Raw genomic sequence first — 13,777 nt, 5'->3', positions numbered from 1 at the left:
CGGTTCCACCTGTATGCCACCACCAGTTCGGGGGGCGGGCTTACTCAGCAGCTCAGGTGAGCCGCTCAGGCTCGGCCACCGCCCTCCTCGCGCCGGGGGCGGGGCCGGGGCGGCGGCCAGGGGCGGAGCCTTCACGCCCCGCCCAGCAGCCGGGCCCTGCCGCGCCGCTGCGGCTCCTCCCCCCTCCTTCCGTCCGCCCTTCTTCCGTCGGTCCTTCCTTCCTGCTGCCTGCCTGCCGCGCCCGCACGCTTCGAGGCATGGGGCAGAGCCTCCGGCCCGCCCGCGCCACCTGAGGATCCCGGAAGCCGCCCCCGCCATGGAAGAGGACCAGGAGCTGGAGAGGTAACGGCCGAGGGGTGGGGAGGGCGGGAGGAGCGGGCATTGCCGGGCCCTGGGAGCCGGCGGCTGGCTAGGGCCTCCGCCTCCGCGGCCCGGCCTGGCAGCGAGGGCCTGACTGGGAGGACGGGCGAGGAGGGGGCGCGGTGGGCGCGCCAGGGTGGGGAACGGGGCCCCGGATTGGGAAGGGGTGGAGGAGGGGTTAGCTGGATTGCTTGAGTGGAGACGCTCAGTGCACTAGATACCAAGGAGGGAAGACGGGTTGTTAAAGCGGAGTTCAGTCCCCAACGGCCCATCCCCGTTAGGAACAGCCAGAGTCAGTAAAAGATAACGTGCACCTGGCCACCGTTCCCCGAGTGATAGGCTTGGCCTGTGGGCCAGGCCCAGGCCACTCCTCTGGGCCGAGCGCTAATTGGTCGTCTCTGTGCGCCGAGTTCTTTTTTTCCCCCGTGCTTGGAGACTCTTCTCAGACTTTCTAGTTTCCGTACCTCCTGTAAACGGAAACCGTAGTTGGAAAACTGCATGTTGATGAACTTTAGTTTCTGTTTTTATCATCTGCTTTTTCCCCCACGCCTTTCAACTCCCCTTTTAATCCTTTAGCAGGACCCACCCTATTCTAATCCTGCCCCTCTTCTTGTGACTCTACCAAAAGAATATTTTAGTAAACTTTTTGTTGAAGGACACTCCCCTTGGTCGTCATGTGGACGGCCAAATGGAGTAGGGAGAAACTGGAGGCAGTAAATTATTTAGTGGTAGAATAGATGGAGGCAGGAGAAGATAATAATAAGGGCTAATGCTAATAGTTCTGTGTAATTGGAGTGCATTAGAGCAGTAACCTGTTGCAATTGTGATAGATTTTTTTAAAAAGCTAGTTTCAAAACCGTACTCAGTATGATCTCATTTTTATAAAAACTATGTGTGTAGAAAAATGTCTGGAGTGAAGACCTCAATGGCTGAAGGCGAGAGGAAGACAGCCCTGGAGATGGTCCAGGCGGCTGGGACAGATAGACACTGTGTAACATTTGTGTTGCACGAGGAGGACCACACCCTAGGAAATTCTCTTCGGTACATGATCATGAAGAACCCAGAAGTGGAATTCTGTGGTTACACCACAACCCATCCTTCAGAGAGCAAAATTAACTTGCGCATACAGACCCGAGGTGCCCTCCCCGCGGTCGAGCCCTTTCAGAGAGGCCTGACTGACCTCATGAATGTCTGCCAGCATGTGCTTGACAAGTTCGAGGCCAGCATAAAGGAATATAAAGATCAAAAGGCCAGCAGAAACGAAGCCACATTCTAGTCCCTCACGCACCATACAGGGAGAACTGACTTCTAGGATGTTCTGTATGTGCTCTTGGCAAAAGAAGTAAAAGATTGTGGTGACAGCACGATGTGACCTGCAGAAAGGCCTGCTTCTAGTTCATAACTCATCTTAGCGGTTGGAGTCCCTGCGAGAAACTGTATTCTTCTAATAAATTCCCTCTTGTACTCAAACTGATTTGAGTGGTTTCTGTTCCTTTGTTCTGGAGGTGGACTCTTAGGATTTTGTGGGGTTTTTTTTTTTTTTTTTTTTTTTAATTGAACCAAGGTTTAAAGTGAGGAAACAGATAACCAGGCACCTAGAGAAAGACCTTGATGGAGGAAATTAAAAGGATTTCCCTCCCCTAGTCACAGGAGAGGGAAAGATGCTGTAGAGCAGTGGTCCCAACCTTTTGGGTACCAGGGACCGATTTTGTGGAAGACATATTTTTCCATGGACCACGGATGGGAAGGATGGTCTCAGAATGATTCGAGAGCATTGCATTTATTGTGCACTTTATTTCTAATCTAATGCTGCTGCTGATCTGACAGGAGGTACCCGCCTGAGGCGGGGAGTTTCAAGACCCTATGCCACAGAGCATGACCCCACATAGGCTGTGGATGGTTTAGAAAAGAAAGGTGGGAGTGAGGGGAAGACTTGGCCTCTTCCTAGATATTTTTTAGTAATTTATGAGAATTGCATCCTTTGCTATGATTGGCAGATTGTGCAAGGGAGGAAAATAATTTGAGAGAATTCTGGTTTCATGTGAGAGAAGTTAGGTGGTCTCAGGCTTCATCTTTATGGTAGTATTTAGAGGAAGATTCCAGTTTAGTGCTGTAATTTCAGGACCCTAATATAAGAGGAGACAACTGGGATGACCAGATAACATTTTCAATTCTGGGTAGGTATCTCAGTACAGCCCAAGGTTCCATGAAAAGAAACAGTATTTGAGAGAAAGTAAAGACAGGAGGAAAATTGAATGTGCAGAAAATGATTTTGGGGGAAACCTAAAATACTGGTGAGTCACACTTAAGAATTGCCCTACTTACCTCTTCAACCTTGTGTCTTATACCTGTCCTACCCCAATTTGAATGATAATTCAGCCTACATATCTGTCAACCTTAGAACCTCAGCACCCCACCCCAGCCCCACCCTAGTAATCTGAGAGGGGACTCTGCTTTAGGTATGGAAGTCAGAGAGAATCTCCCAGAGATCACAGGAAGAGAAGGAGCTGGCCGTGCAAAAAAGAAAAGCATTCTGGGGGAGTAGCACTTGCAGAACTCTGAAGCAGAACACCAGTGGTCTGAGGAATCAAAGGCCTTGAAAGGAGATCTGTGTCTAGAGCAGGGCAAGCAGGGAGGACAAAGGCTTGTGATAGGCTCCAGGGGAAGAGCTCTAGGGCAGAGACTTTGGAAAGTACAAGGGGAAGGCATCTGGGAATCTGACGACAGTGTGGTGGAATGGACTGTGGAGAGGCCAGGGTAGAAGCAGACGAACTATAAGAGCTGGAAGGTCCAAAAGCTAGTGATGGAGACGAGTGGATTTGAGATACGTTTGCGAGCCAAATGGTACAGAATTGGTAGACCTCAGGAAGTGGGTGTAGAAGATGAGGAAAGAGAAGGATGATTTCCACCTAGATTTGAGGCTAAATTTACTGAAATGGGAAGCCTAGAGGGGAAAATTCGTTGGGAGGTGGAGTGATGGAAAACTTGGGTTGCAGGGATGGGATTGGTTGGGAGGTGGAGAATCAGAAGTTCCATCTTGAATGAGGTAATCAGTAGATATGAGTTGAAGGCCATCAAAGAGATTCAAGTAGAGATCAACTTTGTTAGTTCTTGCCACAAAGATGAAGTAAATGCATAAAAACTGGAGTGATGAAGAGAGTCCAAACCAAGCCTTGAGCAAGCTCAGTATTTAAAGGTTGGTAGAAGATCAACCAGTGAGGTGGTGCGGAAGCCTGTAGAAAGTCAAGTTGTGGAAGACAGCGCTTTCAAAGAGAAGAGTGAGTCACATGAGGACAGAAAAAATGTCAGCTGAAATTAACAGAGAAGTCACTGGGCAGCTGGCAGCATTAGTTTAGTGCCTACAAAGGCTAAATATTAACTCTGGTAACAGAAGAATGGTTTCGTTTGGGTTTTCCAATAAAGAAAATATACTGTAGGACGTTAGAGGCTAAATTTAAGTGGGAGCAGGAGTGGGTGGGGAAAGATCAAAAGTTCCGGGGCAAGGACAGGGAACATTCTCTTAGGGTGACAGACAGTAAGAAACAGTTAACAGAAAGCCAATGTCAGCATAAGGAACTTAGCACTTGAAGACACAGGGAAGTCCTAAAGGGATCAGTGGGAAATGATCAGACACTTGTTTGCCTCTTCTAAAGTTCTGCCTATGAGTAGTTCAGTGGGGACCGGAAACAGGATAACTTAAATGAAGTTTAATACCTATGAGCCAAGACCTGTCAGGAGATGAAGGCCAAATTTAATTAATTAGTGGACACAGCAGTGCAGAATGGTGACAGTAGACTGAAGTAATCAGTAACAGTACCCATGGGGGATGCACCCACTGGTGGCCACCCGCCACATCTTGTGGCCTTTTTACTCCTAAAAGGGCTCATCACTCATGATTTGGCATGGAGTCTTGAATCTGTTTGTTGTTTAGTCAGTTCAGTCTTGTCCGACTCTTTGCGACCCCAAGGACTGTAGCCCACCAGGCTCCTCTGTCCATGAGATTTCCCAGGCAAGAATACTGGGAAGGATTTCCTCCTCTAGGGGATCTTCCTAACCCAGGGATCAAACCCACGTCTTCTGCATTGGCAGGCAGATTCTTTTACCACTGAACCACCAGGGAAACTGAAGTGAAAGTGAAAGTTGCTCAGTTGTGCCTGACTCTTTGCGACCCCATGGACACAGTCCATGGGATTCTCCAGGCCAGAATACTGGAGTGGGTAGCCTTTTCCTTCTCCAGGGGATCTTCCCAACTCAGAGGTTGAACCCAGGTCTCCTGCTTTGCAGGCGGATTCTTTACCAGCTGAGCCACCAGGCAAGCCCAGCCCTAAACACAGGTTCTTACAAAAACACCTTCACAAGGCAGGTGTGTGAAAGGAAAAAACAGGGCAGGGCAGGCAGGATAACCAAGAGTCCTGGAGACCAGAGAAGAATCTTTGCAAAAAGTTTGTCAGAACCTAAGGGAAGGCAGAATTGGTCTATGAGAAAGTGAGGGAGATTGATATGAATCATGTATTTACTTAAATAAACTGAAAAAACTTACTCAGTATTTCTGATTTACTAACAGCAATAATATCAATGGTTCAAGCTCAAATTCTGTTCATCTATAAAATATCTATGCCTTTTAAAGAGGCAATTATTAAATAAAATGATTATATGCTAAAGGCTTTTTTAATATATAACAACTTGAGTACTTGCCAAGCACTTCCCACTTTCAAAGCACTTTACAAACTATTTATAAATTGCATACAGTTGCAACATCTAAGTGTTCTAATTGGTCATTATAACGCATAGGTGCCTGTAGAACCTCTGTGGAGATGAAAAGGTGTCTACCTAGAAAGTAGTCCAATCAGTGTCATTCTGAACCAGTGTCTCACATTTTTAGAAATAATGAAAGCACATCAAGTTCTGTGGCCACCATTCCTCACCCTTCTTTTTGTTTCCCTTAAACATGTTGTTAAGACTATAGATAGTCTCCAGATCACTAAAGTCATCTTTTCCGATAAGCAAAATTTAGAACCAGAGACAACGTTTGTACTAGCCCTCAAACTGGGCTTCCAGGAAATTTGCCCAAATCCACCGGTCTGCTTTCAAGTACTTATGACCCCAGATCTAGCCCTTCTGTGCTCAGATTCTTAATGCTGATTTTTCTTTTGCCATTTGAAAGTGTATAACCCAGGTGGTGCTACTGGTAAAGAACCCACCTGCCAATGCAAGAGACATAAGAGATACGGGTTCAATCCCTGGGTCAGGAAAATTTCCCTGAAAGAGGGTATGGCAACCCACTCCAGTATTCTTGCCTGAAGAATCCCATGGGCAGAGGAGCCTGGTGAGCTACAGTCCATGGGGTTGCAGAGTCGGACAGGACTGAGCAAGTAAAGAACAGCAGCAAGTACGTACCTAGTAGTGGTATCAGTCCTGAGACATGGTGGAGACGAGAATATGAGTCTGCCCTCCAAAGCCCCCTGATTTTGAAGAGGACAGACAAGAGCCATACACATGAAAAAGGTAGCCAGCTGCATTTACAGTGAAGTGCCCTAATGTGCAGTGTAGGGCATTACCTGCTGAACACAGAATGGAACTGGTGAGGGACACTCCTGTAGCAGAGATCGTTCCATGCACACGCAGTCTGCCCGCCATTGCCCTGGGCCCTGGAGAAATTAAACCACACAGGCAGTGTGCCTTCCAGTAACTCATGGAGCACTGAAGCAGGCAAACCTGTGAAAGAATTAGTGCTCCAAGATAAACGGTTTCCTTTTTCCCAGTGTAAAGAAGCCATTACAGATTCTCAAGCTAGGGAATGCCCATGCCAGATGGACGAGGGGGAGGAAACGTGGGAAGACAGTGTGGGTCACGGGGCATTTGTACCAGTCCAGGTGTAATGTAAGGAGGGTACCATTGTAGACGTGGAGGTAAAAAGATGGATACCAGAAAGCTGCTGGAAAAAAAAATAACGTGGAGCCAGAGTCCGCCAGGGAAGCAAGTGAGAGGCTGTGCACAGCCCCGGTCCTTCAGCCCAGCGTTTTGCTACCACTGCCTCCCAACCAAAACCAGCACAGCGGGATTCGTGAGCTCCTCTCCCCACCTGTCCTTGCTAACGAGTCCACCCTTAACCTCCTTCCCTGCCTGTCAGAAGAGCTGCCTTTAACAAGGTCTGGACTCCAGGGCTACAGATGTGGACACTGAGGGTGGGGAGAGGAAGTCGGGCAGTGAGCTGACCAGCCCTTGCTGCCCCCTGCCCATACCACGTGGCTCTCCTCAAAGGGAGCATCGCCATTCATTCATTCATTCATTCGTTTGGCAAAATGAGCACAGTTTAGACGCAGACATGGTTTAGGTACCAGATGGACAGCAGGGAACAAGCTGTCCCATGTATGGTTTGTTTTCTGATGGCAGAAGTAGAAAATAAAGAACTAGTGCATCCATAAATGCATCATGTAATTAAGGTAGTGATGTAAATGGGAAGTGGAGGAGTCATGGGTTTGGGGGAGAAGGCACTCAGAGTTCTGAATATCTAAGAAAGGCTTTTCTGAGGTGGCGACCTGAGCAGAGAAAAGGAGAGACCGTGGAAAAATGAGAATACACTCGGAATTTCCTGGGCGATAAACTAAAGTTATTCAGCCAAGAAAAAGCAGAATGATGAACCTTTTCAAAGGAATAAACTTTCAGCATTGGATGTATGTGTAGTTTTTATTAGTACCCAAATTCATATCATTTATCTTTAATCTGTATATTAATTACTAGTAATGATAGTAAAGAGTTTGAGTTAATGTGTGGGGCAGTAGGGTATGGTCACAGTTTGGGATCCACGGATAGGTGTATGTGTATTAAGAGAGTTGACCTTAATTTCAGTTTCAGCATTTTTGAGAGAAGCACATCTTTCTTAGAAGCAGAAGTGAACGTGCTTGGAATCCTGCACCCCTTTTCAGGCTAAATAACTGAGTTAAGAGCTCACACTGTTGGAATCACGCTGCCTGAGTCTTGGTCTCGGTGCTAGGCTTTTTAGCTGTGTTACCCCAGACAAGCTGTTTGACCTCTCTGTGCCTGAGTTTCTTCACCTGTAAGATTGGGATAACAATACTTACCATACAGGGATATTCTAAATATTAATTTAGATAATAGAGTCAAAGTGCTTAGGATAGTATCTGGCCCATATAGCATGCTTTCAATTAGTGTTAGCTGTTGATATTATTGGGCTTCCCTGGTGGCTCAGAGGGTAAAGCATCTGCCTACAATGTAGTAGACCTGGGTTCGATCCCTGGGTTGGGAAGATGCCCTGGAGAAGGAAACGGTAACCCACTCTAGTACTCTTGCCTGGAAAATCCCATGGACGGAGGAGCCTGGTAGGCTGCAGTCCATGGGGTCAAGAAGAGTTGGACACGACTGAGCAACTTCACTTTCACTTTTCACTTTCATGCATGGAGAAGGAAATGGCAACCCACTCCAGTGTTCTTGCCTGGAGAATCCCAGGGACCGGGGAGCCTGGTGGGCTGCCATCTGTGGGGTTGCCCAGAGTCGGACACAACTAAAGCAACTTAGCAGCAGTGTGGAAGGTTATTAGTCTGCTAAAGCCATTGCTTTTTTTAAAAAAGATAGTTTAAATAAAATAGCATTCCTAATATAATTGAATATAGGTAAAAATCGAAGATAAGTGGATTGTTTCTTCTTTTCATGAAGAAATTAAGATTCTAATGGAACACGCACAGTCTTCCTTAAGCTGTAAGACAGAGGTTAAGCAGGAAGGAAAAGTAAGTTCCATAGCAGATGGATTCCTGGTTTGGTGCCAAGTACGTGAATACTGACGGGGAATCAGGGTTCAAGCTATATGCCAGCCAAGCATCGAATTGCATAAAATGTAATATATCAGTATTTTATCTGCCAGTGCTCCATAGATTCCATGTTTGCTATGTAAGACTCTTAATAAATGTCAAAAAGAAAAGCTACCACCCACGTGCTCTTCTTAGTTTACATGCTAACTTGGGTCAGATGTCAGAGCAAGTGCAGATAAAGCCCAGAACAGTTCTGTCCAAAGGGCTCCTAGAGAAGATGAAGCTGCCCAGAGCATCTAGTCAGACGGGCTAGACCGGCTGGCTTTTAACAACAGTTTGTGGTTTGGAGGTTTGGGTTTTTGTTTTTTTCTTTTTTAAGGGTGAAAGAGGCTTTCTTCCTAGGGGCCTCTTTGGACAGGACTGGGTAGAGGTGAAGTGTAAGGACTCTGAAGGCAGGGCCTGGTTGTCATCTCTGCTTCACTGCTTCCTAACTTGCAAACGTGTGGAAGAGCAGCCTAGCCTTTCGGAGCCTCAGTCCTCTCATCTGTAAAATGGAGCTAGTAGTAATACTTACTTTACAGGGTTATGGTGAAGTGTAAATGCCCTAAAGCACTCAGCACAGTTCCTCGTAGACTTAAGTACTCAATCATTAGCCATTACTGTTACCATTGTCGTGTTGGCCGCGTTGAAGACAGTCAGTGGTGGCTAGAACAGCAGCCTTCTAGAACTGGGCATGTCTCTATCCGCAGGGTCCCTGCCTGTTTCTTCTCGCCACATGGCCAGCTGGGACCGCAGGCCATGCTGGCCTTCCCGTTTCTTTCAGATTTGCCTGGAGTGTTCCATCTCGGGGCCTTGGTGCTTGCCCTTGACTTCACCAGCCCCCTTCCCCAAGTCTTCACCCGGCTGTCTTTCCAGAGTACTTGCTCAGGCCATCTTTGACCGCTGTGTCAGTTACCCATTGCTGTGTAACAGACTGTCCTAAAACTCAGCAACTGAGGAATCTAATTGGAGCTAAGGTAGAAGAATCTGACTCAGGACTTCTTGCAAGGCTGCAATCAAGGCATCATCTGGGCTGCAGCTTCTCAAGGCCTGAACAAGGATGATTAATTTCCAAGCTCGCTCACGTGGGACAGCCTTGCTCCAGGGCAGCTGGCTTCCCCCAGAGCAAGAGATCTGGGAAAGAGGGAGAATGCAAGATGGAAGCTGAGTCTTCATACCCCATCTCAGCAGCGACAGCCCACCACGTCCACCCTGTTCTGTCTGAGAGAAGTGGGTCCAGCTCCTACTGGGGGGAGGAGATTGTACACGGGCAGGAATACCAGGAGGTGGGGATCCCCAAGACCATCTCAGAGGCCACCGACCCACAGCTGCCTTCTCCAGGATAACACATGTGCATCCATCCAGACCGCCCTCACTGTCTGTCCCCTGACCTGGCTTCATTCCTCCCTGGTCCTCACGTTAACTGACGTCATATTCTGTATCTCTCTGTTTATTGTCTAATTCCACTTGAACATCGACTTCCAGAAGGCAAGGGCTCTTTCCCTGTTTGCCTTTGTGTCCCCAGCACTTGAAACAGGCCAGGCAGGCAGCAGGCTTTCATTCATGCTAGGCCAGTGAACAAATGACTGTGTGTGCGTGACTTGAGTGTGAGTGAGCACAACTGCCCCGGCAGGGAGGGAAAGCCGTGATCACACTGACATGACCATGTACACTCACAAGCTGACACTTGCAAACTCAGCCAGAACAGTGACAAGCTCCAAGAAGAAAAGGAATTCTCGACAAGCAAGGAAGCAGGCCCATCCTGTGGCTTCCAAGGGAGGAAGGGCTGAGGCGTTAGCATCATGGAGCAGCTCAGTGAAGGTGGCCACGCCTGGTGACCCCGCTCTCTGATGTCTTCTCTGCGAGAGCCTTAGGTGCTGACCTCCCTTACCACCTCTCCCATGGCGCATTTGGTACCTTTCCTCCTGTTGGTATAAAACATTCATTACAAGAGCGAATAGAAGATGGGCATCCTGCACTTTTAATTGCACTGAATCTGAATTTGTGAGGCTGAGATAACTATAAGCTCAGGGATTGCAAACCACCAGCTGGTAGTTGATGGTCTTTAGCGTCCTCTGTCCATACGGAGGTGAGCACATGCTGGGATGGGCGGGAGGAGTTCATTGGGCAGAAGGTGGTCGTGACGGGAGCAGGCAGAGGCGGAGGTGCTCCTGGTGGAGCAGTCTGCACAGGAGGAACCAAGCGGATCTCACACACACTGACGGGGCAGAGGAGTGCAGAGAGCTCACCTGAGCCTAGCCCAGTGGGCTCTGTTGTTTTCTCTGGGTCTGGAAAGGAAAGGAAATGGCTCCCACTGAGTGCGTCGCACAGTCGTGAGCACTGACCCCCAAGGCAGTGGCGGCTGGTTTTGTGAGTGCCTGCTCTACACTTTACACACCTACTGCATGTCACCAGATTTGGGGAGTTCGCTGATCGATAACACTTCAAAGAATAAAACCTAATAGGGTGAACTGTTGTAGAGTTGCATAGTTTTATTTCGCCATTGAAAATCAACTTTGTTCTGGTTCGAAATTGTCAGAAACCCCAGTCACTATGTGGCCTGACAGCACGTGGAGGCCTGCAGGGTGTGTTTTCACCCCCTCCGACAGTCGGTCGGGCAGTTAGGTTCTGACACGGTCGGCCTGGAGGTAGTATCAGAGCGTGCTCAGACCCTCAAGGTTCTCCTGCCCACCCCCGCTTCAGACGCTGGTTGCAAATCCAGGTTATTACTCGTGCTTCTGACCTACTGGCTGAAAGTTCCCATGACCCTTTCCCTGGGCTCAGTTAATTCATTCGAGTGGGTCACAGAAGGCTTTCCTGCCCACCCCCGCTTCAGACGCTGGTTGCAAATCCAGGTTATTACTCGTGCTTCTGATCTACTGGCTGAAAGTTCCCATGACCCTTTCCCTGGGCTCAGTTAATTCATTCGAGTGGGTCACAGATTTCAGAGAAACGTTTACTCCCTTTTATCGGTTTACTATAAAGGATACAGATGAAGAAGGACATGGGGCAAGGCCTGTGGGAAGGGGTGGGAGTTTCCACGCCCTTCCTGGGCACTCCACCTCTCCTCAAATCTCCATGCAGTCACCAACCGGAAGTTGGAGAATCGAAGGAGAACCGGAAGTTCTCCACACCCTGTCCTTTCGGGGTTTCACTGAGGCTTCACTCCACAGACACGACTGATTAAATCATTGGCCCCTGGTGGCTGAACTTCATCTCTAGCCCCTCTCTCCTTCCCAGGGGTCTGTGGATGGGACTGACAGTTCCCAGTCTCTAATCACTAGTTGGGTGCCCTGGGTGACCAGCCCCCATCCCCAGGTGGTGGTTCAGTCAGAGTCGTGTCCTACTCTTTGCGGCCCCATGGACTGCAGCACACCCGGGGCCTCTGTCCTCCACTCTCTCCTGGAGTTTGCTCAAACTCAGGTCCATTGAGTGGTAATGCTATCCTACAGCTCACCCTCTGCCACGGCCCCTTCTCCTCCTGTCCTCAGAATGGGGGGGAAACCAAACCTACACTTCTTTCAGTAAATTAGCATACCTAAGACCTAAACAGAATTAAATTACGCGTTCTGTAATTTGACATCTGTTATGCCATGTTCATCACATTGGCTCCACACTAAGACAACAGAGTCTTCAGTTTTCTCTTGGATCTTCAAAGGACTTGGTCCACAACTCTTAATGTCTCACCACCACTTGGTAAATTATATGGGATCTCAGAATGAATTTTAATTGGAGCTTAGATTTCAAGATAAGGGTCACGTATCATAGAGATGCCTGATCTAAAATCATTTCAGATCCCGGTTTGCTTGCTTACTGTGTTCTGCATACTTGCATACTTAAGCATAAATCCTGGTGCTTGGAATACTTAACAGGTTTTTTTATTCAGAAGTGATTAATATACAGTTGGGGAAATAAGTATCAATTATCATCTCATTCCCTGAAGATAAAGAAAGGCGACTATTCTCATCTAGTTCAGTGTCTGTGAAAGTAAAAGAGTCCAACTTATGTTCTCCACAGACCTTGTAATCTAAGCCTTCAGAACTTGGTTCTATGATTGTTCTCCTAGTTTTTTGTTTGTCTACATGGCAAACATGGTACTTTGTCATCAAATGGATGAGAAAAAAATGGGGATTCTAGGGCCTTTTAATTAGAAACTATTCTGCTGCTGACACATCACTAAACACCCAGGAAATGCAAACTAAAACCATGTGAGATACTACCTCCCACCCATCAGAATGACTGTTATCAAAAAGACAAGAAATAACAGGTGCTGGTGGAGGATGTGTTAAAAGAGAACCCTCCTACATGGCTAGTGGGAATATAAATCAGTGCAGCCACCATGGAAAATGGTATGAAGTTTCTTCGAAAAATTAAAAGTAGAACTACCATCAGCCCAGCAATTCCAGTCCTAGATATTTATCCAAAGAAGATGAAAACATTGATTCAAAAAGATATGAATTCATTGCAACATTATTTACAATAGCCAAGATACAGAAGCAACCTAAGTGCCCATTGATAGATGACTGGGTAAAGAAGATGTGTGTGTGTGTGTGTACATACACACACAATGGAATATTATTCAGCCATAAAAAAGAATGAAGTCTTGGTGTTTGCAACAACATGCATGGATCTAGAAGATAATATGAAATAAGTCAGAGAAGGACAAATATTGTGTGATTTCATTTATATGCAATCTAAAACACGGAACAGATGAACAAACATAACTAAACAGAATCGGAGTCATGATACAGAGTAAAAACAAGTAATTGCCAGAGAGGAGGGATCTGGGGAAAGGAGAGCAAATAGGTGAAGGCTATCAAGAGGTATAAACTTTTAGTTACAAGATGAATGAGTCACATTATGAAATGCACAGTATGGAAATACAGTCAGTAATTATGTACTCTCTTTGGTGACAGATGACAACTAGGCTTATCATGGTGATCATTTTGAAATGTTTAAAAATATCAAATCACTGTGTTTATGCCAGGAACTAACATAGTGTTGTAGATCAATTCTACTTCAAAAACAAACTCAGAAAAAAATGATCAGATTTCTGGTTTCCAGAGGCAGGAGGTGAGGGGAGGAGAACTGGATGAAGGCGGTGAAGGTACAAAATTCTAGTTATAAGATAAATAAGAACTAGGGATGTAAGTACAGCATGACAACGATAATTAACAATGCTGTGTTATATATGAAAGTTACTAAGAGTAAATCCTAAGAGTTCTCATCACAAGGAAAAAAATTTTTTCCATTTTTTTTTTAACATTGTCTCTGTATGAGATGATGGATGTTCCCTGAATTTATGGTCATCGTTTCATGATGATGTATATGAGTCAGAGCAGTACATTGTACATCTTAAATTTATATGGTGCTGCATGTCAATTATATCTTAATAAAACTAGAAGAGAAAAGAACTTATTCTACTGAAAATGTCAGTCTTTAAAAGTGTCAGCCTACAGGCGTGTCACCGCCTGCTGCCCAGACTTCTAGCAGTCAGGGGTTCCCTTTCTGTTTTCTTGTTGTAATAAGTTGGTCCCCATCTGAGGGCAGTGTGCTTCATAGCAAGCCAGGACATGAAGAATCCAGCTAGGCTTATTTCTAGCCAAAAGCAG

The 13,777-nt window shown here is 46.7% G+C and overlaps 2 protein-coding genes across 2 annotated transcripts in view; both read left to right on the top strand.

Moving 5' to 3' along the window:
* The first annotated feature begins 207 nt into the window (after positions 1-207).
* The window catches only part of LOC102273644 (protein POLR1D), a 32,527-nt gene continuing 18,957 nt past the window's right edge, over positions 208-13,777 (top strand). Inside the window, exon 1 of the mRNA XM_005902181.2 lies at positions 208-342. Coding sequence (XP_005902243.1) covers positions 317-342 — 26 coding nt within the window. The 5' untranslated portion in view covers positions 208-316. The remainder of the gene's footprint in view (positions 343-13,777) is intronic.
* Positions 210-1,834, top strand: POLR1D (RNA polymerase I and III subunit D). Its single transcript, XM_005902180.2, has 2 exons — positions 210-342; positions 1,261-1,834. Exons 1-2 carry the CDS (start codon positions 317-319, stop codon positions 1,634-1,636), a joined length of 402 nt encoding a protein of 133 aa, XP_005902242.1. The 5' UTR covers positions 210-316; the 3' UTR covers positions 1,637-1,834.

Source organism: Bos mutus, chromosome 12 (genome assembly GCF_027580195.1).
Source record: "Bos mutus isolate GX-2022 chromosome 12, NWIPB_WYAK_1.1, whole genome shotgun sequence".
NCBI lineage: Eukaryota > Metazoa > Chordata > Mammalia > Artiodactyla > Bovidae > Bos > Bos mutus.
Note: the sequence above shows the minus strand (reverse complement) of the source record. Positions and strands in the feature narration are given on the sequence as shown.

Coding starts and splice junctions, on each gene's coding strand:
- POLR1D (XM_005902180.2), top strand. CDS start 317: ATGGAAGAGGACCAGGAGCTGGAGAG. Junction 343..1,260: donor GAGGACCAGGAGCTGGAGAG/GTAACGGCCGAG, acceptor CTATGTGTGTAG/AAAAATGTCTGGAGTGAAGA.